The sequence below is a fragment of the Diceros bicornis genome, chromosome 6 (genome assembly GCF_020826845.1).
Source record: "Diceros bicornis minor isolate mBicDic1 chromosome 6, mDicBic1.mat.cur, whole genome shotgun sequence".
Lineage (NCBI taxonomy): Eukaryota > Metazoa > Chordata > Mammalia > Perissodactyla > Rhinocerotidae > Diceros > Diceros bicornis.
Genome location: NC_080745.1, coordinates 84,907,722 through 84,934,185, shown reverse-complemented (window position 1 = coordinate 84,934,185; position 26,464 = coordinate 84,907,722). Strand labels below are relative to the sequence as shown.

The following is a 26,464-nucleotide window of genomic DNA, read 5'->3' as shown; positions in this document are numbered from 1 at the left end:
TGACATTCTCTCCCAGAGCCCAGGCTGCCAGAACCTCAGGCTGTTTTGACTGTACCTCCCAGCTCTCTCACTAGAGGCCCCAGGGGGGTGTACGGGTCCTCTGATGCCCACAGGCAGAAGGACCATGTGTCCTCTATGTTGAGAAGGAGCCAAGGTGGCCTAATATGGGCTCAAGAAAGGGCACAGGCAAGGATTCTGCCCCAGTCGGTTTGCACCTGACTCTTCAGCCAGAGACCCAGCACCTCTGCCTGGCCAGGGATCAGCATGCATTAGTAAGAACCAGAGGGGTGGGCATTGAGCAGGGGCAACAGGACCTCCCTGGAGACAGGACACCCACCTCCATCTTGGAACTCCTTGGAGATGCCTCTGCGGGTTGATTTCTTCCCAATCTCACGGACATGGTCCATGGAAAAGATACCCATTCAGGCCCAAGGCCTTGTTCAGAGGGCCCCACCCTTGGGAGCTAAGAATTCCCACCTCTTACACCTTCTGCACCTCTTCTGGATCAGAGATGAACCTATGGGTGTAGTAGGACAACAAGCCCACAGGGATTCCATGTAACAAACATTACCTTCCACTGCAGTTGTCAGGGGTGCCTCCGTGGGAAACAAAGGAGCTGCAAAGTGGAGAAAAGGAGAGGTCATTCCAGGTTGGCCCTCATTTGAGGAGGGTTGGGCCTCTGCTTCCTCAACTCTGAAACAAGATGTTGGATGCAGAGATCCAGAAGCCCCGCCCCCTCCTAAAACGCTATGTTTCTTTTTTTTTTTTTTTGTGAGGAAGATCAGCCCTGAGCTAACATCTGCCAATCCTCCTCTTTTTTTGCTGAGGAAGACTGGCCGTGGGCTAACATCCGTACCCATCTTCCTCCACTTTATATGGGACGCCGCCACAGCATGGCTTGCCAAGCCGTGCGTCAGTGTGCGCCCGGGATCTGAACCGGAAAACCCAGGGCCGCCGCAGTGGAACGCACGCACTTAACCACTTGCGCCACCGGGTCTGCCCCTAAAAGGCTATGTTTCTTTCTTCTGAAACAGAACTCTTCTCTCGGTCTCTTATCTGGCCCTCATTCAATGCTGAGATGTCCCCAGGGACAGTCTTTGCTCCTGTCATCATCCTCCTGCCTCCTCTATTCCACAGCCTCCATCCAAAAAGCCACCCACTTGATTTAACACCCTCACCTGATTCACACGCTTGTACTTCAAATACCAACTGCCTACTTCTATGGCTCAAACACACCCCCAAAGGACAAATGTCTACCATCACTGAGATATTCCTGAACAAATGGCACCAACTAGGAAGAATGAAAGTTTCCCAAGATGCATCCCCAAATGCTGAAATAAACCCACTCCAAAGTGACAGCTTGGAGGGCCACACACTCTTCGGGAGCCCATACTCTTGTGGTGGTTGGATTACCAGGGTCACAACCTGTGCATGGCGGCATGTGCCCAACCCAGGCCACATGGCAAATGCCAGAGGTTGCTCTAGAGGTGGATAATTTAGCTAGAAACTCCACCTTGGAGGACACACAATGGGCAGCATCCTCAGAGGTTTCTTTGTGGCTTTAAGGGCCCCTTGATGCTTGAACACCTACCAGCACTCAGTGAACACAGGAGGAATGTGGTGCTGGGATTCGCTAGGTCGAGTCAGGGAGAATTTCTCTCTTCCGCTGAGGGTGTAAATCTCTTTTGCTTGTCATTTAATCCCCAATAAAGAGAACATACTGGTTACTCCTCATTCAGATTTTGGTATAGGCTTAAGTTTTAAGGACCGCAAGTCCCCATCCTTCTCCCTCTCCTTTAAAAGGAGGTGAAAGGGCCACTTAGGAAGGCATTTGGTCATCACAGGACAGAATGGTCATGAGGCTGCTCATCGGAAAGTGTCCACTGGGTGGACATCAGCAAGCTCTGAAGGGGACTGAGATGGAAACCCGCGTCCACCACCTCCAGCTTTAGGACTTTAGGCAAGTCACTTGGCCTCTCTGAGCCTCCATTTCTTTATCTGTGAAAAGGCACAGTAATACCTGCCCTCTAACCTCAAATAAGACACGACTTAGAGTAGAGCAGGAAAACTGCAAAGCAATATGCACATGCGCCATGATGTTGAGGACAGCAGGAGCCCCTGTCCTCAGAGTGGCACAGGTGACAGCACGAGGTGATGTCTGCAGTACCTGAACACAGGATTCTGGCATCTTTCCTGTGGCCACACTCATGGTTGTACCACCCGCTGTGGGGACAGTTGACAGGTAGGGCTCCCATGCCGAACAGTACACTGTACCCAAGAGAATGTTCCCTGAGCCGTGACCAAAGCAGGCCCCGCCCAGGGCCAACACTGAATGGCCACAGCCGAGCTGCCGACAGACAACATCTGCGTCGTGGGCGTCCCAGCTGTCATCACACACGGTGCCCCAGTAGCCTTGGTACAGGACCTCCACCTGGCCCTGACAGCAGTCACCTCCATTCACCAGCCTCAGAGGCAAACCTGCATCGACACAGTGGAAAGCCCTGTCTTCCCCCTCTCGGCCCCCTGATTTTCACCACCCAGCACTCCCTGTTCTCCTCCTTCCTCTGACCACTGCCCCATCTCCTTCACCAATTGTTCTCCTCTCTCGGGCCCTTACAGATTGCTGCTCTCCCAAGTGCTGTCTTAGCCCTCTTCTCACCCCATCTTTTCCCCCTAAGGGACCTCACGTGCTCTGAGAGCTTTCCAGGTAGAGGACCCCAAATCCAACTCTCCAGGGCTGATCAGCCCTGACAACCCCAGCCTTAAGCTCTAGACCAACATTTTCAATGGCCTCCTGGATATCCCAGCCCACCATCCCATTCTCCACAGAGACTCTCTCCTCCAGTTGCATCGATAGGGTCACCATGCTCCACAACAACCCTGTTGGAAATTTGCTTGTCACATTTGATCCCCCCTTGTTCTCACCTCTTATATCTTAGGTCATCTTTCACCTTATCGCCAAGGTCATCCTTCCTTTCATTCCCACCACCATTTTGCTAGGGTAGACTTTCCTTCTCTTGAGCCTGGCCTGCTCCAGGGGCCTCCCAGTTATATCTCTACCCCTGCACCTCCTTTCTCTGATCCATTCACATTCACTGATTCAACCGGCATTTATGGAGTGCCCTGTCAGTGCCCATACCCATGCTATGTTGATTATCTGTCTCCCCCAGACTGTCCCAAATGTGAGCTTCAGAAAGTACAGATTCGTTCAAGTCACTTTCCTGCTCAAAATGCCTCAATGTACTCTCCACTCCCATCAGGATCAAGTCCAAGATGGTATTTGTCCAAGGCTGGGCCTTCACTTACCCTTTCAAGCCATCTGTCAGGGGCTCAGAGAGCCTGATTCCCACCATAGCTGAACACAACTATGGAGTCAGTGGGCACTTTGTTCTTGCCTAATATGATCCTGCTAAATCACCCACACTGATCATGCAGGGAAAACAGACAGCAGGTCCTGAGGGATCCAGCCCAACATCCTGACAGCAAGAGCCACATCCTGGGTGTTGCTTCAGTGGTTAGTTTGAGGTGGTGTGAGATTTGTGGTCAGGGAGTAACCAGAGAGCCTGGAATGGGATGGAAGAGAAGGGAGTAGGTGGCTGCTGTGGTTATTGCAAGAGGAGGGGTCAGGGAAAGAGGGAGGGAAGGCAAATTGCACTGTTTCCGGGGTATTCCCAAGGTGCATTTGGGCTTCCTCAGCCCTCCTTGCTGCCCCATCTGGTCACTCCTGTGAATGCAGAAGAGCTCTCTATTTCCCTGCCTCAGCCTGTCTCTTGCTGGACGTCAATCACCAGAAAGCTGTCCTTGGAGTCCCTCCTGGGCATGCTCGCAGGGCATGCTCTGAAAGGGCAGGGATTGGCCTCAACTCACTGAGCCAACAACTCACTGGCAGGGTCAGCTGTCCTGGGTTAGCACATAAAGGACCCTGACATGTCAAAGCGCACACACTCTCACTGTGGAGTAGGAGGAGAGATGGATACATTTAGTGAGACTCATGGACAAAGGAAAAGGTAGCTGTTCTGGGTTCGCACCTCTGCCCGGCCACTTACCCACCATGTGACCTTAGACATGTAACTATTGACAGCTTACCTAACTGTGTCCTGTTTTCCCCATCTGCAAAATGGAGGTAATTATGCTACTCACATCAGAGTGTTGATGGGAATATTTCATGATGATAGCACCTACTATGTACAATAGTTGAGCACTGATGTGCCAGGCAGTGTTTTAAGTGCTTTTTGAATATATTAACTCATTTGAAGTATAAAAATAATTTTGTGCCTGGTACATAGCGACCACTGGGAGTATGTTAGCTATCTTCAGGAAAACTGTCATGAATGGTGAGAAGAGGCACTGACTCTTCATCTCTCCGGACACCAGACTTAAGCCAATCTCATGCAATGTATGAATGAATGAATGAATGAATGAATGAAAGAGGCGAGAGAAGAAGGAATGAGAATGAAAGAATGGCCTGGCTCAGTGTGTGCCTGGGACGTGCCTAGGGTCTTGGCACCCCCGGACCCCTTCCTTTCCATCCCTGCATTCTCAAGGGCGGGCACTTGCTCTGTGGCCAAGCCAGCACTCAGCTTCAACTAGCCAACAGCAGCAGCAGCAGAACTGGCTGACCCTGCCAGTGAGCAAAACCCGGGATGCCAAGTAAAGAAAAAAGGTCTTACCATAGATGGTAGTCTGGGGGTTCCACAGACCTAGAAAAAAATCAAACTCACCTTAGAAAGGAGGTTCCGCTGTTTGTACATGATCTCCTACAGTCAGATACTGGCTTGAGCTTCACCTAACAGTCATGTCAGGGGACGCTGTGGTTCAATCTTGGGTTTGTGTGTCTCTGGTGCTCTTGCCGTGCTTGGGGTTTTGCAAGATAGATTCAAACATGTGGGTAGGATACGGGGTGCTCAATAATTTTAGGTGTAATAAAGTACATGTCTATTTACCAGGACCCCTAACGCTACAGTCTCTAGTCACAGGATGTAATCTATGCTCAGAAAGAAAGGCAGGACCAGAGGAGGCAGTTTAAACTGGTTGTCAAGGATGCCGGGTGGCTGCTGAATCCACCCTCCAGTCTGACATTGGGTAGAGTCAGCAGTGGGAATTGCCTCGACAAGGAACCCCTAAATAAGTAAATATTTTGGTGTCAGATATCCTGTTCCCTCTGGTACATACCCAGAGAAATTTTCAGTCTATCTTGAAGAAAGCCAAAATCTAGAGAACCCTGGATCTTTACCATCGGTGGGGCCAGGCTCAAGCCCTCCACGCCCCCTTCACTTCAGGTTACCCCTCGGTGTACCATCAGAGTCCGTCGGACTCAATTTTAGTTTTTGAGCTGATCTAACTGTATTTGTGAAGATCGATATTTCATGATTTTTATATATTTTTAGAGGTCTTCCAAAGTCCAAAAACAATATTTATTCATTACAAAAATAGAATAAAACGCATTCTGTCATACAGTCACTATACGGATTCATTGGATCCTTGTGTAAATCCAAATACATTACGGGTTATAGTGATCTCATTTTTCCTATATCCTGAAACATATTTCTACTTCATCATTCAAGGAATTAGTTCATCAATTATTAATTCATCAATTATTACTATAAAAAGGACTTATATAGTAAGAACATGGGAGAATGATAGCATTGCCTAGAAGGAAGATAAAACAGTGAAATAAATCATCATTCTTCAGTGCCCAAAATATTGCATTGTCTTTCAAGAAGGTATTTTTTAAAAAGACTGGAGACACTGTTTTTATAGCACACTTTTAGCTTTCATTGAATGCAGTTAAGAATTCAGAATTTTTCCTTTTTTATTCACAATGGCAAACAGAAGAAAACTGACACAGGAAGATGTTTCACAATAATTAGATGAATCAGAAGAGAAACACTGAGAGACAGGGAGCAGTAACCTAGATGCTAACAGTAACAGTAAAATTGATTGTACAATTGAAATCTCAGACTATGAGTTTTCAGAGGATGATATCTTAGATGAATTTCCTCAAATTCAAGAGTCGAGGAGTCAGTAATATAATTCTAAGTGCAAAAATAAAATATGGTCCTCTCATCCACTTCAGCGGGAATGATTTTATCCGTGATATTTTGCAGCAAGAACTTGGACCATCTCATTTTGCTAAAAGGACATGTGATGGTACCCTTTCATCTTTTATGATGCTTATGTACCAACATCTACTTAATACAAAGATATCTGCTATGCTTAAATTCTTATTAAGATTTCTAACAAAGTTGCTTTCACAATCCCTCGTTTCTTACTTCCTGATACAGGGAGGGTAAAGGCATCTGATAAACTTTCCAGACACTTTTTAAAGTCAGGTCCTCCAGGAGCAGCCGTCGGGGCTCAGAGACTTGAATCTCTCTGACAGAACCAACAGGCCAGTGAGGGTCCTTGATGTCAGAGAACTGCACCACTGTAACAGTCTCTCCACCTTGAACGTGGGGTCCACAATAGACTCTTCCAGCTGCCCTGCCTGATGTTGTTGATGGCCCATTAAGAGGGCCAGTGAGGCCAGGTGGCTACACACCCCTGAAAGTGAAGAAGCAATTCACAATAGAAATAGGCAGCCAGAGGATTCTTTCAATGGAGACCCCAAAACTAGCAAAGTTCTGCCCCGGCACATCACCATCTCATTTCTGACATACCATCCCTACTCCCAAATTCAAGGACAAGCTGACAGACCTGCCTGACAGAATCCTCCATTCAGAACTCTGCTATTTGAACACAGTTCAGAGGACACCATGCGATTCTCACTGCCAGGCTCCAGGCATCTTCCTTAGTCACATGGCAGTCAATGTCAGAAGCTGCATCCAGCTCAGAAGCTCTGAGCTCCAGAGTCTTGACAATACTCCTCCACAGCACCAAACGGAACACTGAAGGTGTCTCTGCTTGGGCTGTGTCCATGCATTTTGAATGAACCCTTTTGCACAGACTTATTGAGACCAACTTGCACTCTTCCAACAATCAACCACATAGTTACAGATGATAGCGGCTGCCATGTTGGGAATGGTGCCAAATCACCTGGAGAAAGAAGTTTCTACTTGTTTGTTTTCCAGGAAATGGAAACAGATTGTTCTCTAGCACTTGGGATCAGTGTTCAAGAGAGCTAAGCTGTCAGAAGGGACCAACCAGGAGCCACAAAGAGATCTCTCCAGATATTTCCCAAAGGCTTCATCACTTTTCAAGGGAGCTGGTACCTGTCCATCTGGACTCAGCCATTGTCCCAAATACCCCAGAGTACCTATTGTGTACATGTGGACATGGTGTACATTTTGCTCTACTGGAGGAAAAACTGAAAGGCTTGAGCATAAAAAAAAGCAAGGTATCAACAAACAAGCCCACTTCTACCACATGGACCACTCCAGTTATTCTAGAAGAGAAGCCTAAGGAGATTATATAGCGACTCCAATGGCACTCTGGAAAGTGCTCTGAAACTTAAGCAAATGTTGACTGAAGAGTTGTTACATCTTCATAGTTTGTTGAAGAGAATACCATGTCTTCCTATTCATATGCACTATCGCATTCAATCCTTCCCCCAACCCCATCATTCCCACCTACAGATGAGGACACTGAGGTGCAGACATTCTCAAAGTAGCCCAAGGACACACAGACTCCAGCTCTACTGTCCATGCTTTTAGCTATCATCTCGAGCTGCCTTTTGTCACAGCCACTGCCTGCTACCAGCCCACCCCTTGTGGTTCTTGCAAGGAAGGTGGTCCACGCCAATCTACTTCCCATACACCAACCTCAACTGAGTTTCAACTGGCAGTCACCCAGCAGCCTTGACTAAGATTCCATATTGTTTTTCCACTGATTTTGCAGCACCATTCCAAGAGAAGAAACTTTTTGATCATTGAGCTTTTCATCTTTCATCTGTCACAAGCAACCAGGTTATTTCATTCTCTCAGGTACTCTCTCTTTTCTGCCATAGAGTCTCTCCCATATAGTGGTGTTTACGGATTCTGTGGATGGGAGCCCTATCTGAGCCTCCTCCATGGAGTCTCATTGTCTCTAAGCAAGTGGCCAGCCTAAGGGGATGGTACAGAGGGACAGGATGCCAGAAGTGGAGGTGGTGCCAGATTGCTCATTGCTTCATGTGTCCGTTCAAGACGTGACCAAGGATGAGCGCCCCAGAGATTTACTCATGGATATATCTCTGGATTTGCCTCCACCATCTCCATCTAGATTTAGACAAGGACTTAGGAGGCAAACAAGAACCGGGACCGAGTGCAGCTGTCCACACAGCTGCTCTTCACCCTTTTGCCCCAAAGGACAAAAGGGGTTCGACAATCAATGGCAGGCAACACTTCCAAAACTTCGTTGATCAGAAGTCCAGTTTTTCTAGAGCTTCAGAAAATGTGTCAACGGCACAGTTTGGGAAGTGGGACCTAGAGATAGCCTCCCATCGGGGCACTACCATTGCCGGCTACCATACTAGGATGCCTAAGCATAGAGGAGGGGGAGTATCTGACAGCTGCGGGAGGGTGGCTACTGTTAACCTGAGTCTGCATCTGTTCCCTCAAGTTCCTGACAGCAGCAACCATGAATAACAAAGAAACACTCTTCCCTCCTGCTCTGTCTGGCTGACTCCTACACCGGCTCTGGACCTCAGTTTACCTGGGACTTTCTAGAGACCGCTCTCTCTCTGATGGCTTGAGCACATCTCTCTTGCCGAGTGCCTCTTGCTCCGGCATTTATCACGGCTGTAATATTAGCTGAATGGTCAGTTGATTAATGTCTATCTTGCCATTAGACCCTAAGTCTCTGAAGGCAGGGAACGTGTTCCCCTGAAACAACACAGAGAGAGTACATGCTGTGGTCTTTCCTGCTTAGAAGGGTCCTGGTAGGACTGGTTCTTGCCCAATGAGGTGGTAAGGATATTGAGGCCATTTTGAAAGGTATGTAAAAGTTCACTGCTAGCAATGCACCTGTGGAAAAGTCTTTATATCAACAAGTCGCACTTATAATGTAGCCAAGAACCATTTGGGAAAATGTTTAAAACCTAAATTCACCTGACATTAAGTAAAATAGAGAAATTAAGGAAAAATAAGTAAAAATAGATAGTGCTTAACATATATATACATATGTTCTCTCACTTCCTTTGGAAAACCTTAGCAAAGTCATGCTTCCACAATTATATTGCAAACACAAAAACTTAATTCACTACTGGGCCATGCAGCATGGTTGCTCAATGTGTGGTCTACAGGTCATCCTTATTTTTGGTTGTATAAAAATGCAGATTCCAGAGCCCCACCACAGGTCCTCCAAATCAGAGACTCTGGGCGGGGGTAAGGCGAATTCCAAGGACCTTGCATTTAAATAAATAACCTAGTTGATTCGGATGTGCACTGAAATTTGAGTCAAAAGCAAAATAAAATTTAGAAAGAACATAACTGTATGACCACACAGTCCGTTTATGCTATTCTTTAAAGATGTTTCTGTTGCCTTTGTATTTCCAGAAGGGACACAAATCATACTTTTATGCAGACCTCATATCGTTAATTAAAGTTCAGTGAGGCAGTATTTATTCTTAACATATAAATGACTGTGTAGAATGAAAAATAAATTATAAACAAAATACAACATATTCTTTTCAGAGTACTTATCAGGTGTGCTGAGAAGATCTGACTGGGAAACTATAAAGGAATAAAAGAAAAATCAGACACGTGTGTGTTTTATCCACAGGGATCCTGATCGAGAAATCCACCTTGGAACCTTTGCTTTTCTTACACTTGACTCTGAAGTAGAGACATAGTAACTTCAGGGAGATCAATGTCAACAGATCTATAATGTGATTTCGAAACGTAATTCCAATTGATAAAGATTTCTGGAGTCTCTCGTGTGTGCACCACAAAATACTAAACTAGTCCCAGAAAATGTGGTGATAAAAAAAATGGCTCTTGATACCTTAAAAACAAGTTCAGTGAAACACTCTTTAATAATTTTTGCATTAGTTTCTGTGTATTTCCTGTTGCAGATATTTCTTGATTTCATTAAAATAGAGATTAACCTTTCATCACTGTAGAAAAATAAATGAGGCTTGTGCAAATATGCGGACCCATTGCTTTTCTTAGTTCCCTGAGAAAAGTTAGCCTATGCAGCTTGTATTAACAGGCATGAGGAGTTGAGGTTGAGGGCTTTGGTTTAATTTGGCAATTTTCAACTAACTGAATGGAATGGCTAAAAGCAGATTAGTAATTCTTTGGTCATTTAGTCCAAAAAAGATAAGTGATTTTGTGATGACAGAGACAGTGGAAGATAAAAACGCCTCTCCTTTCCCATAAAATGACAGAGATGATCGCTGCTGAGACTTACTAGCCTTCACAGGGTCATTGGGAGAATTAAATGAGAAAATCCAGATAAAATGTTTATTGTACTAGCTAGGGGCTAATGTACTAGGGGCACATGGTCAGCACCCAAGCGTGAGCTACTACGGCAATGAGACTATGATGATGACCATGATTATACAATTTCCATCACTCGCTGTCTTAAGTATTTCCTTTTCTCCTTTGGCCTCATGGCAATCCTCGATGGAAGAGTTCTCTCATCTTAAGAGAAGTAAACTGAAGCACTTAGAGGTAAAACAACTTGCCCAAGGTACCACTATTGCTTCCATGTTCCTGACGGAAACACCAAGGTTGGAGAAGGATAGGCATCCTTACTATTGTGCCTCTGTCCTGTGCTGCATCATTTGTACCACCTCTTGGAGGCCCACCTGAGCAGATGACGCTGGCGTCTTCCCCGTGGCCGCAGTTGTGCGAGAGCCAGCCGTTGTGGGGGCAGCTCCACAGGTAGGACTCGTGTCCTGAGCAGCCCACGTCGTCTAGGAGAATAGGCCCTGAGCCTTGACCGAAGCGGGCACTTCCTGGAGCTGACAGAGCTGGGCCACAGTCGAGCTGCCTACACACCACATTGGCGTCATTGGTGTCCCAGTTGTCATCACACACGGTGCCCCACGAGCCCCGGTACAGGACTTCCACCCGGCCCTGACACCGGCCCCCTCCGTTCACCAGCCTCAAGGCCAAACCTAGAGAAAAGCACAGAGATTTCACTGTCTGTCCCTTCTGAGGCACAAGATCTGGGCCTGTGTGAGGTGCAGAGCCCTTCACAGTGAGCGGGGATCCAGAAAAGACTGGACAATCAAACGGATTCCTCGCCCCGTTTTTCTGTTTGAACTTAACAAGCTAAACATTCTGCCTCTTCAGTGGAGTTTGGGCAACCTTGTATCCTGAGGGGCTTTTGTGGCGACATCACTTTCAGTTCTCACTTCTGTCACCGGCCTGACCTCTCAAGTCCAGTTCCAAGCATGAAAAGCTTGTCCTGCCCGTGGCACAGCCCTTTCCCCCCACCATGGGAGCACCCACCGTGTGCCCGGCACTGCCATGGGGATTGCTCCCCACTCAGAAAGTAGAGCAATAACATTCCGGCTGTCAGCGAGAGAGCCAGGCTTGCTTCTAAAAGGCCTGTGTCCCTGCACACTTGGGACATCTCTTCTCCTCCCTCACACACCACAAGGCACGGAGTTTTAAAGTTTAATCATGGCAGACGGTTTTGAGCATTTCCTAACATGCGAACCTCTGCTCATATTCAAGAGCTTGATATACGTCATCTTAGTTCATCCTCAAAACAACCCTGTGGGGAAACTGAGGCTCAAGAAGGTGACCCCCGATCAACTGACTCGTGAGTAACAGGGGCAGGATACGTACTCAGGCCGTTGCTCTTAACCATTTCACCTTTCTGCTTCCTGATATTGTTTTTAACATTTGAACAATTTGGCCCAAGTCACGCTCTGTGCTTTGGCACAAGCCGGCACACTCATGCACACACAGGACTAAATGAGAGGAGGAAATAGTGAGCAGGAGAAGTTACCGTGTAAGGCATCACCTGAGGCAGAAGTATCCACCGTATTCCCATGTCGTGATAAAAGTTCTAGAAAAGGATATAAAAAATAAGCGATTACATCCAGAGAGATTCGGTTAGATGCTCCTGTTCCAAACTGCCTCTGCTGCCCTCCTGAGTGGCTGTAAGCCCTGCTGGACACCCAGTAGGGCCACCTGGGACACGGAGATCTTAGGAAGGGGGTGTGGCTACGCATAGGCTGGAGTGGAGACTGTGGGCCTGTCTTCCGGTCAGAGTGGAACCTCGCAAGGAAGGGGCTGAGGGCCCAGGTGGACCCCGTCAGAGGAGGCCCTTCCTGTCCTGCATCTAAAACCCAGCAGGATTCTCTGCAGCAGTCCCCCCTGAGTCCTTGGGGCTGGTCTTGGGTCCCACAACCTCCCAGTCCCAGAGTTTCATTACCTGTTGGCGTCTGTGTCTCCCAGTAAGTGGTTGCCATGGTTGTTGCTGAAAATACAAAGAGAAAAAGGCCAAATGAGAGCTCCTCTGAACACAAGCATTAAATCTGACGCCCTTGCTCATTGGAGCAGAGAAGGGGGGCTGCATCACACTTCACTTTGGAGGCTTCGCTGGCCCCGTCACTCCTAAATTAATTCACTCAGCGAATATGGACTAATCTCTGACCGCACACGAGGCACTGCGCTAAAAGTCGGGGAGAAAGAAGGGATCCATCGTAGAGTGTGATGCTCAGTCCTCTGGAGCTCAGAGACTACTCAGCAGCCAGACTTGGTCACCGGCCAAGGAGGAATATAGAGTGGAGGGGGAGTGGGATTCTCAGAGGGAGCAAGTCGTGGGCCTGGGAAAAGGGCAGGAGGAATCCAGAAAGGGAGATACTTTAAGCTTGGAAGAAGGTATAGACATATGTCAAGACAAAAATGGGTTAAAAGTACGATTGTCAGATAAAATTAAGGACTTTCAGTTAAATTTGAACCTCAGATAAAGAATGAATACTTCCTTAGTATAAGAATATCCCAAATATTACATAGATACACTTATACTTAAGAAAAAATATTTTTTCTGAAATTCAAATTAAACTGGGTGTATTGCATTTTTATTTGTGATATCAGGCTACTCTGGATGAAAGACATCCCACAGGGGCCAGTAGACAAGAAGTTGTCTTCACTGACCTTCATGTAACCCCCTCGCCAGATCAACGAGGCTCCCCGTCCTCTCTGTAAACCTTCTGAACACTTGGGCTCATAGGCTAACTTCTAGCCACTTGGCAACTTCTGCTCCAACCAACTAAGTCATGTGATCAACTAGAGGCACATATGAGTCCCAAATCTGTTTATGCCAGTTGTACTTGGCATTAAATTAAATTAAATATTAAGTAAATTGAAGAAAATGGGTACAAAAAGAAAGAAGTCTTTCTATGAAACTAAGGCCTAATGCTTTGGAAATAAAATCAAGTTGCCAAAAAGAAATCAGGCAGGTGAGACAGCAAAAAGTAGAAGAAAGGTAAGTCAAACAACGGGAGAATTGCTGTTTTCACACTGCTGTGCAAGTGTCTTTCATTTCATGCTCCACTTTAGAGAAACTAAAATTAGAAATTATAGATATGCACAATCGGCGTGGGTTATGCGAGGAGACACTGCAGAGCCACAGAAGACCCCTACTGAGAGACAGCCTGCAGCAACAAATCGGTGAACCACAGTGTATTTATGTTTTAAGTTAAAACACAACATTTAAAATGAGTATGTATCATATTTTATGATTCCCCATTTGAAATAACATTTTTGAGTAACCAACAGAGTACCTGTGCCAGTCACATTAGAAAAGAGTTCTTTTAGAGCAATGCTTCTCAAGGTGGGTTCCATGAGTCAGCAGTGCCAGCCAGCACCTGGGAACTTGTTAAGAAGGAAAATTCTCAGGCCTCCCGCAGACTTACAAATCAGGAGCTCTGGAAGTGGTGCCCAACAATGTGTGTTTTAACAAGCTCTCCAGATGATTCTGATACACACTAAAGTTTGAAAACCATTGTCCTGCACCACGTGTAAAGGAATATGTGTAACAATGTGTAACAATCATTTCCACAGAGTGGTGAGGACCAATCCACTCAACAACCACTTATTGAGCACCTGCTGGATGTTCGACTCCACCAGGCACAGCAGTGGTGAGATTCCATGAGGCCCCCTCTGTCCTTTGGAAATTTGCTCCAGTGGCTGAGACGTCCAAGTTAGCAGTGAGAGAACAGGTACTAAGAGCTCTGATTGAGGGGCATCCAGGAGTCTAGGGGAGGAGCACATGTGAGTGGCACCCGAGGGGTGTCCCCCTCGGTGGCCCCCAGGGTGTCCCCTGGGAGCCAGGCCGAGGGGACGATGTGGGTCAAAATGGGCTCTGAGGAGGTAGAGACACTATGAATAAAGTGCACCTTCAAAATATTCTAATAAGAATAAAAATACAAACTCTGTGCAGAGCTTCTTGGCTGCCTCCTGGTTTCTGGATGGAAGGACTGAATGTAGAAATGCCAGTTGCTCTAAACCAATTCATAGGTTTAATGTAATTCCCATCTAAAGGTTTTTCTTTGATTGATTCGTTCTTTAAAAAATGATTTTAAAGTTCATCAGGAAAAATAGGCTAAAAATAATGGATAAGTTCTTGAAAAGGAAAAACTACTGATGGGGCAGGGGTTGGGGGGGCGGGAGTGGGGCTGGGAGGGTGACACGCCCGTGCACTTGGGAGGCGGGTGACGTGGGTTCAAATTCTAGCCCTGCTACTTGTTTGTTCTCTAAACTTGGGCGTCATGTAACCTCACTCTGTCATAGTTTTCTCATCTGTAGGTACATTAACTACTTCGTAAGTTTATTGTGAAGACAAACTCAGAAAAAATACATCAAGTGCTTAGTATAGTAGTCAGCATTCAAAAAGTTACTATTAGCCCCAAATATTCAAAATAAAGCTATAAAAATTAAAATACAGGAAAAAATATTTTAGATATTTACTTCACACCAGAAAGCAAAATAATTTTCAGAAGTAAAGAACTAGATATCTTTTTAAACACACAGAAATAAGAAACTAGTTAAATGTTTACTGTAAGAAGTTCCTGGAGTTAAAATCCACAGGAAAACAGCAATAAATTTAATTACATAGAAATATAGAAAATTTTCAGAAAACATCAAAATCCAAATTAAAAGGCAAACAATAAACTGGGAAAATCTTTGTCATCAATATAATGAGCAAAGTAGTAATATTCAAATTACGTAGAGAGTTTATATAAATCAACAAGGAAGACACTAAATTTCAAAAGATGTTGGACAAGGGATATAAACACACAATTCAAGGAAAAAGACTATAATTGCCACTTTCTACAGCTTTTTTATGATAGGAGAAAGAATTGGCATGTTTCTGGAAAAAAAGTTATCAATATGTTTTAAAAGCCTTAAAAATGATCAACCTCTTTCCTGGGTAATTCCACTTCTAAGAATATAGCCAAAGAAAATAATTTCTATAATGTGAACAAAGATGCTGGGCAAATATAATCTTCACAGTAGTATCTATTATAGAAAGAACCTGAAATGGGGTGGAGGAAACAGGGAGAGGTTGATAAAAGGGTACAAACTTTCAGCAATGAGATGAATAAGGTCTCAGGATCTAGTGTAAAACACAATGACTGTAGTTGATAACACTGTATTGTACAACTGAATTTGCTAAGAAAGTAGAACTTAAATGTTCTCATTTAAAAAAGATAAATAAGTGAGGTGATGGATGTGCTAACTACCGGGGCGGGGGGAGAATCCTTTCACAATGCAGACATCTATCAAATCATCAGGAGGTACACCTTAAATAGCTTACAATCTTATTTGTCAATTATACCTCAATGAAACTGAAATTTTTTTTTAAATGAAGAAAAGCTGAAACCACTTCAATGTGCAAAAATTGTGAATGGCCTGTTAAAATGTTCAGAATATAAAGATAAATTATAGAAAAACTGTATATTAAATAATATCACTTACATACATGTATAACGTGAAAGAAATACATGTTTTGTTTTGTTTTTTGTGAGGAGGATCAGCCCTGAGCTAACATCCAATGCCGATCCTCCTCTTTTTTTTTTTGGCTGAGAAAGACTGGCTCTGGGCTAACATCTGTGCCCATCTTCCTCTACTTTATATGAGACGCTGCCACAGTGTGGCTTAACAAGCGGTGCATCTGTGCGAGCCCAGGATCCGAACCAGCGAACCCCGGGCTACTGCAGTGGAGCGCATGCACTTAACCGCTTGTGCCACCGGGCTGGCCCCGGAAATACATGTTTTAACAATGGCAATCTCAGGCGATAGGATTGTGGGTGTTTTTACCTTTTCCCTGTATTTTTCTCTAGCTCCCATCTTTTCTACACTAACTATGCAGTAAAAGCCGTCATTTGGGCAGCCCTCGTGGCCTAGCGGTTAAGTTCAGCGCACTCTGCTTCGGCAGCCCAGGTTCAATTCCCGGGCTTGGACCTACACCACTCGTCTATTAGGGGTCACACTGTGGTGGCGGCTCACATACAAAATTAGAGGAAGATTGGCGGCAGATGTTAGCTCAGGGTTAATCTTCCTCAGGGGGAATAAAAAGCCATGGTTGGAAGCTGAAGGTGAGAGATGGCGTGGTATTTTGGTTATAGGCTAAAGGAAAAGAACAAGGGTGAAAGGAAACTAGAAGATAAAGAAAGATAAGGAAGCTAATGGTAGAGACAGCAGAGAGGAAGACGGGGCGGGGCGGGGGGAGAGGGATGGAGAAGGAGAGGAGGAACAATTATTTTTGATGAATTACCACTCTCCAGGCATTGAGAAAGTTCTGTACGTGTCATATTTTATTTAATCTTCATAAAATCCCCTGTGGTAGAATTATTGCTCACCTCTATTCTAGGGATGAGAAATCCAAAGGTCAGAGAGGTGGAACAACTTGTCAAAGGTCACACAGCCACCAAGTAGTGAAGCTCGTATCCGAGGTCAAGTGCACTGACCCCAGGGAATTGTGGGACGCAGCTCCAGCGTGCCGCCTCCCCAATTCAAGGTAAAACAATGAGATTCTGTTCCAACTTGTCAAAAAAGCAAAACCTTCTGAAATACTAATACACAGTGGTGGAGAGGATGTGGTTAATACTGTCCCTGATAAAGTGTTCAGCTCCCCATAAACTATATACAGTCACGTGTTGCTTAACAACGGGGATACGTCCTGAGAAACGTGTGGTTAGGCGATTTTGTCTTGGTGTGAACATCAGAGAGTGTGCTTACACACACCTCGATGGTACAGCCTACTACACACCTAGGCTCTATGGCACTAAGCTCATGGGACCACCGTCCTATATGCGGTCAGTCATAGACTGAAACGCCGTTATGCGGCAGTCTGGACGGCTCGCACCCTCCACCCCGCTGGGCGGGAGCCGAGCACTGCGGGGTTCAGGCTGCTCCATTACGCTCAGTGTGAGCCAGGCCCCCTGTTAGGCTCTTGGCCGTGCAAGGTGTTGTGCTGGGTACTAAGTGAGCAAGACCTGGTCCCCGCCCTCCAGGGACTCCCAGCATAGCAGGATCCCTAGAAAAGTCCACAGATAATTTGGTGCAGGAGTTAAGGTGCTATGGGAGAAGGAGGGTGGAACCACAGAATGACACACTGTGTGTGTGTCTGTGTGTGTGTGTGTGTATGCATCAGTGTGTGGGTGTGTCTGTGTGTGCCTATGTGTCAGTATGTGGGTGTGTCTGTGTGTGTATGTATGTATCAGTGTGTGTGTATGTATGTATCAGTGTGTGGGTGTGTCTGTGTGTGTGTGTACGTACATATCAGTGTGTGGGTGTGAGTGTTGAGAGATTATGTCAGGGAGAGATTCCTGGAGGGGACAGTGTCCCTGGTATTTAAAAATGGCAGCTGGATGCAGCCAGGTGCGGGCGGGGGAGGGGAAGAATGACTGTGTTCCAGGTGGAGGGCACAGCGCGTGTCATCACCACGGCCAGAGGGTGGGTTTGGAGTGCGGGCATTTGCTTTGTACTACAAGATAGTGTGTGGGAAGGGGTCCCGGAAAACAGGCAGAACAAATAACATCGGGGGTGGGAAACAGCATGGGACTCGTGGGAAATGCAGCACAGGTGGGTGTGCCGGGCAGGGTGTGGAGAGACACGAGGCCTCGGGGTCGGGGATGCCGGGATGCCGGGCTGCGGTGCTTAGCCCCCTGGTGGACATTAAAGACATTCTCACAATGCCTAAGTCCCTCCGTTAGATTTTCTCCTTTATTTTAGGGCACTAGTCATTGCCAAAACCCCTGATAAACTGTGGGAAGGGTAAGCATGAGAATGAACAATTTGCTAGGAATTAGTTTGTAAGCAATTATTACTTTCTCACTTTGCAAAACATTGGCCTTGAAGAAATGGCACCAAGGGAAGTTAAGTTAAAAAATTTTTTGGAATAACTTTGTAGAGTTTTAAGTTGCAGAGCTAGCATTAATCCTCAGAGAGTCCCCGTACACCCCTCACCCAATTTCCCCAAATGTTAACATCTTATGTTACTGTGGTGCATTCATCACAACTACCAAACCAACTCTGGCCCATTCCTGTTACCTAAACTCCAGGTTTTATTTGGATTTCACCAGTTTTTCCTTTTTCTGTTCCAGGATCCAATCCAAGTTACCACCTTGCATTTAAGAAGTTATGTTAGGATAAAACATTAGGAAAATGCCAGAAGAGTAACAATGACCCATTCCTGGGCACCCTCTATGTGCCAGACGCTGCCTGGGTAACCTCATTTCTACACAAGCCTATGACGTGGAACATAACCCCATTTTACAAATGAGTAAACTGAGGCTTGCAGAAGCCCCAGAGCTGGTAAATGGCAGAGCCAAAGACATGGCTGAGAGCAGCAGGGGTTCCACAGCCCCTCCTGCCCAGCACAAACCTGGGCGCACTGCCTTTTTCTCAAGAGTTGCTGCAAAGACCAGAGCTGAGAATCGTGCCTGCTGCTGAGGTTCTCCCAGCACAGAGCTCCACCAGGGGCTCCAGTGCTGAGCCAAACCCCACAGTTCAGCTCCTCCGCTCTCTGCGAGGAACAGCGAGGGTTAATGGCGAAAACTGCTACCGACCACCAGCGGACCTCCTCCAGGTTCAGATCATGGCCCAGCTGCTCACCAGCTGCTGACCTCGGACAAGCCATGTAACCTCTCTGAGCCTCAGTTTCCTCACCTGCAATGTGGAAGTAATGATACCTGACTCTGGGCTTGTTAGCAGATCTAGACAAGCGAACACAAGTACACTGTCCGGGAGAATACCTGGTACACAGTAAGCACTCTGCAGAGGGTGAATTCGCACCTCTACACTGCAAACACAGGCACACGTGTGCTCATGTGCACATCTGTGTGAGCCCATGCACGTAACATCATGGTGAAACCACAAATTCCCTCAAGCCAAGAGCACCGCTGCCTTAAGCCCCGTTGTAGATAAGGACGGGGCAGTCCGCTCCCTGTCCTTTAGGGGCTGACGTGAACCCCAGGTCACTTCTCAGAGCCAGTGTGAGGCCAGGATTATCTTTCTAGAGCTGGAGCTAAGAACACTGCCTCTCATTTTCTAATGTTTTGATGGAGACACAATCTCCAGCCCCCAGACCGCCCAGCAAGTACCCGCTGACGTCCTCCTGACAAGAAGGGAAGGTGGGGGACCTGTCAGCAGGCCCACCAGCGTCACCATGACACACACACACAACACACAATGCAGGCCTGCTCCCCATCACCTGGGCTGCGAGGGTTTGGTTTGGGGGTGCTGCTTCTATGAAAGCAATTTCCCAAATGAACTTTTATCTTCAGAGTTTCCCCTACGAAGCCTGGGGGGTGGGAGTGAGAGTTCTGGAAGTTATCTGGAAATTAGGATACTTCTGCCCTATCTTCTGAAATTCGCGAATGCAGCAAAAGGTGACACCAAAGAAAAAGTTGGGGCGAGTGGAAGAGAAGAAGGAAGGAAGAAATGAATGAAGGGAGGGGGGGAAGAGAGAGAGATAGAGAAGGGAAGGAAGAGAAAAAGGAGGAACAGAGGGAGAGAGAGGGGGAGGAAGGAAAGGAGGCAGAGAGATGATAGATGCCAGATAGATGAGAGACAGACAATCAGACAGACAGACAGACAGAGATAACAGGCAGACTGGCTAATTGTCCTGTTCATTTGGTATCTCGGTAAATGACATTGAGATTCACACTGATTTGCCTCTGGCTCTTTCGTGGACATTTTATCCCTTGCACTCTGAGAACACAAGGATACGCTTGAGTTACCGAGATTCAAACGATTTCTCTAAAGCAGTGAGTGACAGACACAAACTTGGAATCTTTATGATCTTATCTGTGCTCAGCTACTTGACCTGATTTGGGTCGGTAAGTATTAATTATCAAGCCAGACACACCTGCAGAAAGAAGTCACATAATGAGCATTTACAGGGGCCATCTTTTCTGCTCAGTTTTATAATACACAAACTATATGCTTAACCAATTATGACCAAGTTTTAGGGCCTCTTAATGATATACATACACTTTCCCTTAGCTTCAAGAATTTTTCTGAGACCAGTCAATCTTTTCTTTAGTTGAGTAACTCACTGACAACACTGTCATAATGATTGGCTTTTTCTAACTGCACCTATTGTATTTCTCAGCCAGAAACAAAATAAAAAAGAGCCATTCCTTCTAAATACTTGCAATTACAATTATCAACAAAGATTTGCCTCTTCTTGTTACAAAACTCCCCTTAGGATAGAACATCTAGCAGCAAGGAACAATTATAATTTTAAATTAATGAATATAATAATCAGATATAATACCTGTAGATAGAACTTGACCCAGTAAAAAATATATTTCAAGGATAACCGTGGAGCTCCCCATTTTGCTGGGTTCTTCTCAATTTGAATAAAAACATCTTAACATTTATAGTTTCCTAGCTGGAAGGAGGCGTGTTCTCCGGGGTGGTATATTTCAATTGCTGCCATAAATCAATATAAACGAAGTGAGAGACTTTGATTACAGTTGATGGCTAATCTGTGGAAACAGCTTAGGTGTGTTTGATTAATTGTCATAAGAACCATCTGGCTAGTCCCCAACTGCAAAAACACTGACATTAGTGATACAATTTCCAGCTTCCTTCTAGGTCAACCTCGAAGACTCACAAGTGCTCCCTGAATACAGGCTTGATTTTAATCTTGGAGAATTTGAATTAACTTGTGAGAAGTCAGCCCCAAGGTTGGGGGCAGAGCAGGATATGGGCTGCTGAGCAAATACAGGACATGGTGCCAAGCGGAAAAGCATCTCTGTGGAATGATTTGTCCTGGCAGGGCACGCTCTCATTGGCCCCTTGCCTTGGAGAAACGAGGATGACATTAGTGCAGGCAGGACTGCAGAGTCGAAGGCGTGAGGGATGAGTCAGTGGATTCTGTGGGCCCGTCCCAACTTTGGTCCCCATCTTCAGGATCTCACACTCATTCCACAGCACAGGAGCTGAGAGACGTGTGACCTCAACTGAACCACCTCCAACCATTTCACAGGCTCTGATTTCTTGCCCTTGGCATTCACATTGTGTGATTCCAGGTGCTTGGCAAACCCACAGAACCTGCCCCCGACCTCCTCCTACCTTGCACACAATCCCTCTCCGTGGATTCGTTCTGTAGATATCATTTTGCCCTTTGGGACCCCCAATCTTTATCACCAGACTCTGGTAACCCCCCATAATCTACCAAGAATGTTGCTTGTCATTTATTTTTATCCAACTGCTCTTGGTGGCAGTAACTCTTGGTTAGAAGCATATGGCTTTGCAGGACTTGCCTCTTATCCTGGCCTGGATGAGCGGTGTCTTGCCTCTCAGCTGAGACACCAAGGCTGTCAAATGACACCTGGGCTTCTTTCACATGAGCTGTTAACCCATAGTCTCCTGGTGCTTCATTCTGGAAGGATACCATGAACCCATGCCTTGTATCAGCCACCAACCAGGATTTAGGGCTGGACGTCTGCATCTGTCTTCATCCAGATGAAAGTTACACTCAACTTTGGATTTCTTTTTTAATCCTACAACTCTTCCTGTTATTCCCAAGTTCCTCTTCTCCCCTTGACAAGAAGAGGCCCATTTCTGCAGGATAGCCTCAGTGTTTTTCATTCGTCTACTGTCGGTCCAACAATTGATAAGTATTGGGGGACAAGAGAACGGGGGTACACATCTGCTAGGGAATGCTTAGGACCAGACGGCACACTGGATTCCTCTCACAGGGGGTTATGATTGTTTGGTCCCTGGAGTGCTGGACTGAGCATGGTTATGAAGCCAGTCTGGGATCATCAAAAAAGAGTGCTATGATAGATTAGTAATGTCTGCCTTGAGCACAGCAGAGAGAAGTGAGGGTAGGAAGACTAAACATCTGCAAGGAAGAAGAAGGTAAAAAGTGTCCTTCCCCCACAGAAGCACATTGCCTAATCTTAGAGACAGATCTGCATGGTGACAATTACCACAAGGGGTAGTAAGTATTAATACAATCTGCTATGGGAACATACAGAAAAAAGCATCTAAATCAGATGGCAGAGGCAGGTTGTCAGAGAAGGTGACACCTCAACGGAGTCTTGAAATACAAACAGGAGTCACCAGGTATCCAAGAGTGGGAAGACTAGATGAGGAACAAGGAGTGACTTTCCAGGCCTCTGTGAGAATGGAGGCGGAGAGGGCTCCTGCCAGGAGACCATGGAGCAAGCCCCATAGATAGCTCAGCTCAGACCAGCATCATCCTTCTTGAGACCTCGCTGAGATTTTCCCAGCGGCACAGCTTCTCCATTTTTGTGGTTTTGGTGACCGGGTCTTTCTCCCCTGTGGTTAGCAGCAAAGATCCTAACACAACAAGGGCTTGTAAGCTTTTTGTTCAGAAAACACCAAGAAGAAGGAAGTGGAGGGAACCTGCCTGTCATTTCACAGCCACCTGGGAGGCAGTCCAGGTGGGAAAATGGCTGATGTCAGTGGAGCAGGAAGGAGGTAGAGGTCCTGGACACGTGGGACGAAACAATGGAGCTGCGGGCCGCCTTCCACCACCATGTGGGTCCTTCATCACCAGAAATTCCACTTTGTGCCAATGCCCTTGTCTGGCTTATAAGACCTTGTTCAGAGAGCTCTTCATCCTGTGTGAGAGGGGGCTCTGGGGGGACACACCCCTCTAGCAGCATCTGCTCCCTCTCAGAGGACCCGCCTCTCCCCTGCCCACTGGCTAGAAGCATCTATGTCAACAGCGTGTCTGGGTGGAAGACCAGAGCTACAGAGTTCCATTTACTAGGAAAAAACTGCCATTGAGAACAACAGGAAGAAGGAAAAGCCCACTAAAGCTCCGGGACTTGGCACCCAGGCCCGTTTCTCAAGGACTTTCCCCAAGCAAATGCGGTCCTGATGACCACCTGCTCTTGCAAACTCCAGAAGGCAGAGCCAGGCACTGGACCTCAGCCTGGAGACAGGGCCTTCACTGGGAAGAAACCCATACAGGGGTCGCACGTGGCTTGTTTTTTTTTTAAGTGGCAGAACCCTTTATTAAATTGAAATTCACAGGAAGCCCCAAACATAAAACGGGTCAGTGAAATCCCTCTGATTGTGGCGGGGGGGTCTCCTGCCCCCTCAGCCAGCTCTTCTTCCTTTCTGTCCTCACCATCCTCTGGCTGCCCCCCCTGCCCCCCACATCTCCTACAGGGCAGCCTGTCACGGAGTTGAGAATTCCCTGATAGAGGCCAGCCCCTCCTTTTCAGGACAGGGAACTGAGAGGCCCAGCAAGGCTCCTGAGGTTGCCGGGGGCTCTACCCTGATGGTGAGTTGGGGTCCCAGGCAGACTCCCCAGAGCAAATGCCCTCAACTTGGTTGTCTAAGCTCCTTTTTCCAGACGTTGGCTCTACCTACAGCCAAAAGCCCTGTCTGCCACCCTGGGAGGCTGAGGCAACACAGGGCCCTCCATCTCTGTGGGGTCTCTGATCGATGAGCCCTGGAACCTGTGACTTGGGACAGACCAAGGCGTGGAGCTGAGGGGGCCAGAGAGGACTGGGAGTCTCAGTGGGGAGGGTTGGGGAGCTGCGGCCTCTCCAGGCATCGCCGTGTGCTCCCGGGCACTGGGTCCCAGATCTGTGTGACTGTGGCTCCCCTTCAGGTGTCAGGTTGACCCTCAAAATCTGATTTTTCCCTCATTGACTAGCACACATTAATTGTTAGCCATTGTCACCATTGTAACAACCCTTTGGGCACTGTGTATATGACACTTACAATGCCATTCAGCTTTGCCCTCAGAGAGCCTGTCTTCCCACCCAGCTTACGAGGGACCCCCACCTGACCCCAGCCCCGCCGTGATTTGAGGACCAAGCTGAGTCGCGTCGTCTCCTGCTGCTCCTCTATAACCACAGCGCCTCTCACAGGACAGGCGCTTGGCAGGCATTGGCTGTTGAAGGTGGGTATCAAGAGCAACCCCCCGCTCCTGCTTCCCAGGGTCACCAACATGCAGCCTCGAGCTGGGGACACTGAGGTGCAGAGAGGGGAAGCGACACGGAGAGCCGGGCCAGCGTTCAGGACAGCACTCACAGCAGAAGCTGCCTCCCATCAGGAGGATGGAGAGCAGGAGGGCTGATGCAGCTCGGTGCTCATCAGGATGCAGTCCAACTGCAGAATCTTCTGGCAACAAACACAGCCCTCTAGTGACTCTTGAAAAACAGAAGTCTGATCGTGGTCCTCATCTTTCTCAAAGTAACGCTGAAAGCCCTCACCATGTGACTTTTACTCAAAGTCACACAGCTAGAAAATGGCAGCGCCAGAGCTTGAACCGAAGTCTGACTCCAAAGCCTGGTATTTTTCTGCTAGACCCTGAAGCCTTCCCCTTCCCCTTGGAAAGACTACGTTTCCATTGAAATGGTGGGCCTTGGGTTTGAGTGCCCCACACCCAAGGGTGTCTTGCTCCTAGGAAACATTCTAAAGGAATGGGTGCAGAAGGAAAACTGGCTCTGAGGTCATCAGAACAAGTGCAGAATTATTTTTGACATATACTCTACAAAAGATGCTGAGTGGTCTGTCCCCAGCAGTGAAGGGAGAATATGTTTAAAACAACACTAGATCTAGACCAACACAGTTGGAAGTCACACAGGCCACCTGCAGTCCAGAGTTGGCTCACAGCCAAGTGGGAAAACAGAAGGTCGGAGCTGTGGCCTCCCAGTCCCTCTCTGCTCCCCTCCTGTCTCTCTCCCCGCCCCCTCCGCAGACACCCAGGAGCCCTTTCTCCTTCACCAACAAGTGCCATCCTCCCCGAGTTATTTACAATGCTTTCCCATTAAGGCCCACAAGGTTAGTGAGGCCCCGCGCACGGCCTCTCCTAGGGTGGTTTGTAGCTGAGCAGGGAATCCCCAAGAGTGTGGGTCCAATGACAAAGTGAAGGATGCACAGAGCTGGGGGACAGAGGGGGTGGCCTCACGTGAGAATGCAGGTCACGGAGTGTCAGCCTTTTCAAGTCACCCCAGGGCGGTCAGGTTCTAGGAAGTGCTGTTACACTAAGTACACTCACCAGACACTAATTGGCAAGTCGGAGGCCAATTCACTCATTTACAATAGGAGTATACTTTGGCTCCAGGGTGAGTCTGCCTGAGAAACCAAATTATATACCAGCAGTTTGCTTGAGCAGCAAAGAACGAGAACAAGGAAACTGGATGGTGTCCAAAAGAAACTCTTATCAAGACAATGGAGCCTCTCATGGTCCTTTGTTGGGAAGTCTCTGCATAAGAACTGGGCATCTCTAAATGCTTTCGTCATGCCTGCCCTTCCAAATCCTAGACGTGGGGCCGCGGTGTATAAGACACACAGGAGACTCTGCAATAGGCCTCCTCCAACCAGAGCGCGGGTGAACCTGGGCCACAACCAGTTTGGTTCCTTTCATAATTATTCATGTTCAATTCAAGTTGCTTCAGAAGCGCAGCGTTTGGTGGTCTTTTTGCTAAATTAAGAGACTGGAGCTCAGTGACTTGAGGAGAAGTCTGTGGTCCAAAGGCGGCTGATGATGGGTCAGTGTCTGCCCAGAGGGCATCCTGAGCTGTAGGACGAGTCCCCCATCCCCATCACCTCCAACGCCTTCACCCATGGCTGGGAAACGTCATAGAGAGAAGGATGAGAAGAAACCAAAATACCAGCAGTACACACGACAATCTAGAAAGACAGAAGGAACCAGCCAAACCCAACATGATTACATGCACCCCAAATCAGACCTGTCCTTGAGTCTAAAAGTCAACTGCCCCCATCCTGGATGGTGGCAGCGGTGGGAGGGTTTCGCCGAGCCTGCGTATACACAACTGCAGGGTTAGAATTGACCAGAAACCTAGTAGGAGCCTGGTAGAATAAGGTGCCGCTACAAGTGAACAGATGTAAGGGTGTCTTAATTGCTGCCTGGGTCCCTGAATGAGGGAGAACCCACCTCCCTCCGGATGGACCAGACCACACCTTGAGTACGAGCTCAGGTTCATCCTGTCGTTTGATGCAATAAACCACTGGTTCTCAAAGTGTGGTTCCTGGACCACCAACATCAGTGTCACTTGAGAACTTGTCAGCACTGCAAAATCTTAGGCTGCAGAGTGGGCCCTGCGATC

The 26,464-nt window shown here is 47.2% G+C and overlaps 1 protein-coding gene across 1 annotated transcript in view; it reads right to left on the bottom strand.

Annotated features, from left to right (window-relative positions):
* Nucleotides 1-12,349, bottom strand: part of LOC131407627 (deleted in malignant brain tumors 1 protein-like) — a 48,413-nt gene extending 36,064 nt beyond the window's left edge. Inside the window, 4 exon segments of the mRNA XM_058544385.1 lie at nucleotides 2,168-2,236; nucleotides 2,239-2,478; nucleotides 10,730-11,041; nucleotides 12,313-12,349. Of these exon segments, the coding sequence (XP_058400368.1) occupies nucleotides 2,168-2,236; nucleotides 2,239-2,478; nucleotides 10,730-11,041; nucleotides 12,313-12,349 (658 nt within the window).
* Between the last annotated feature and the right edge of the window lie 14,115 nt (nucleotides 12,350-26,464).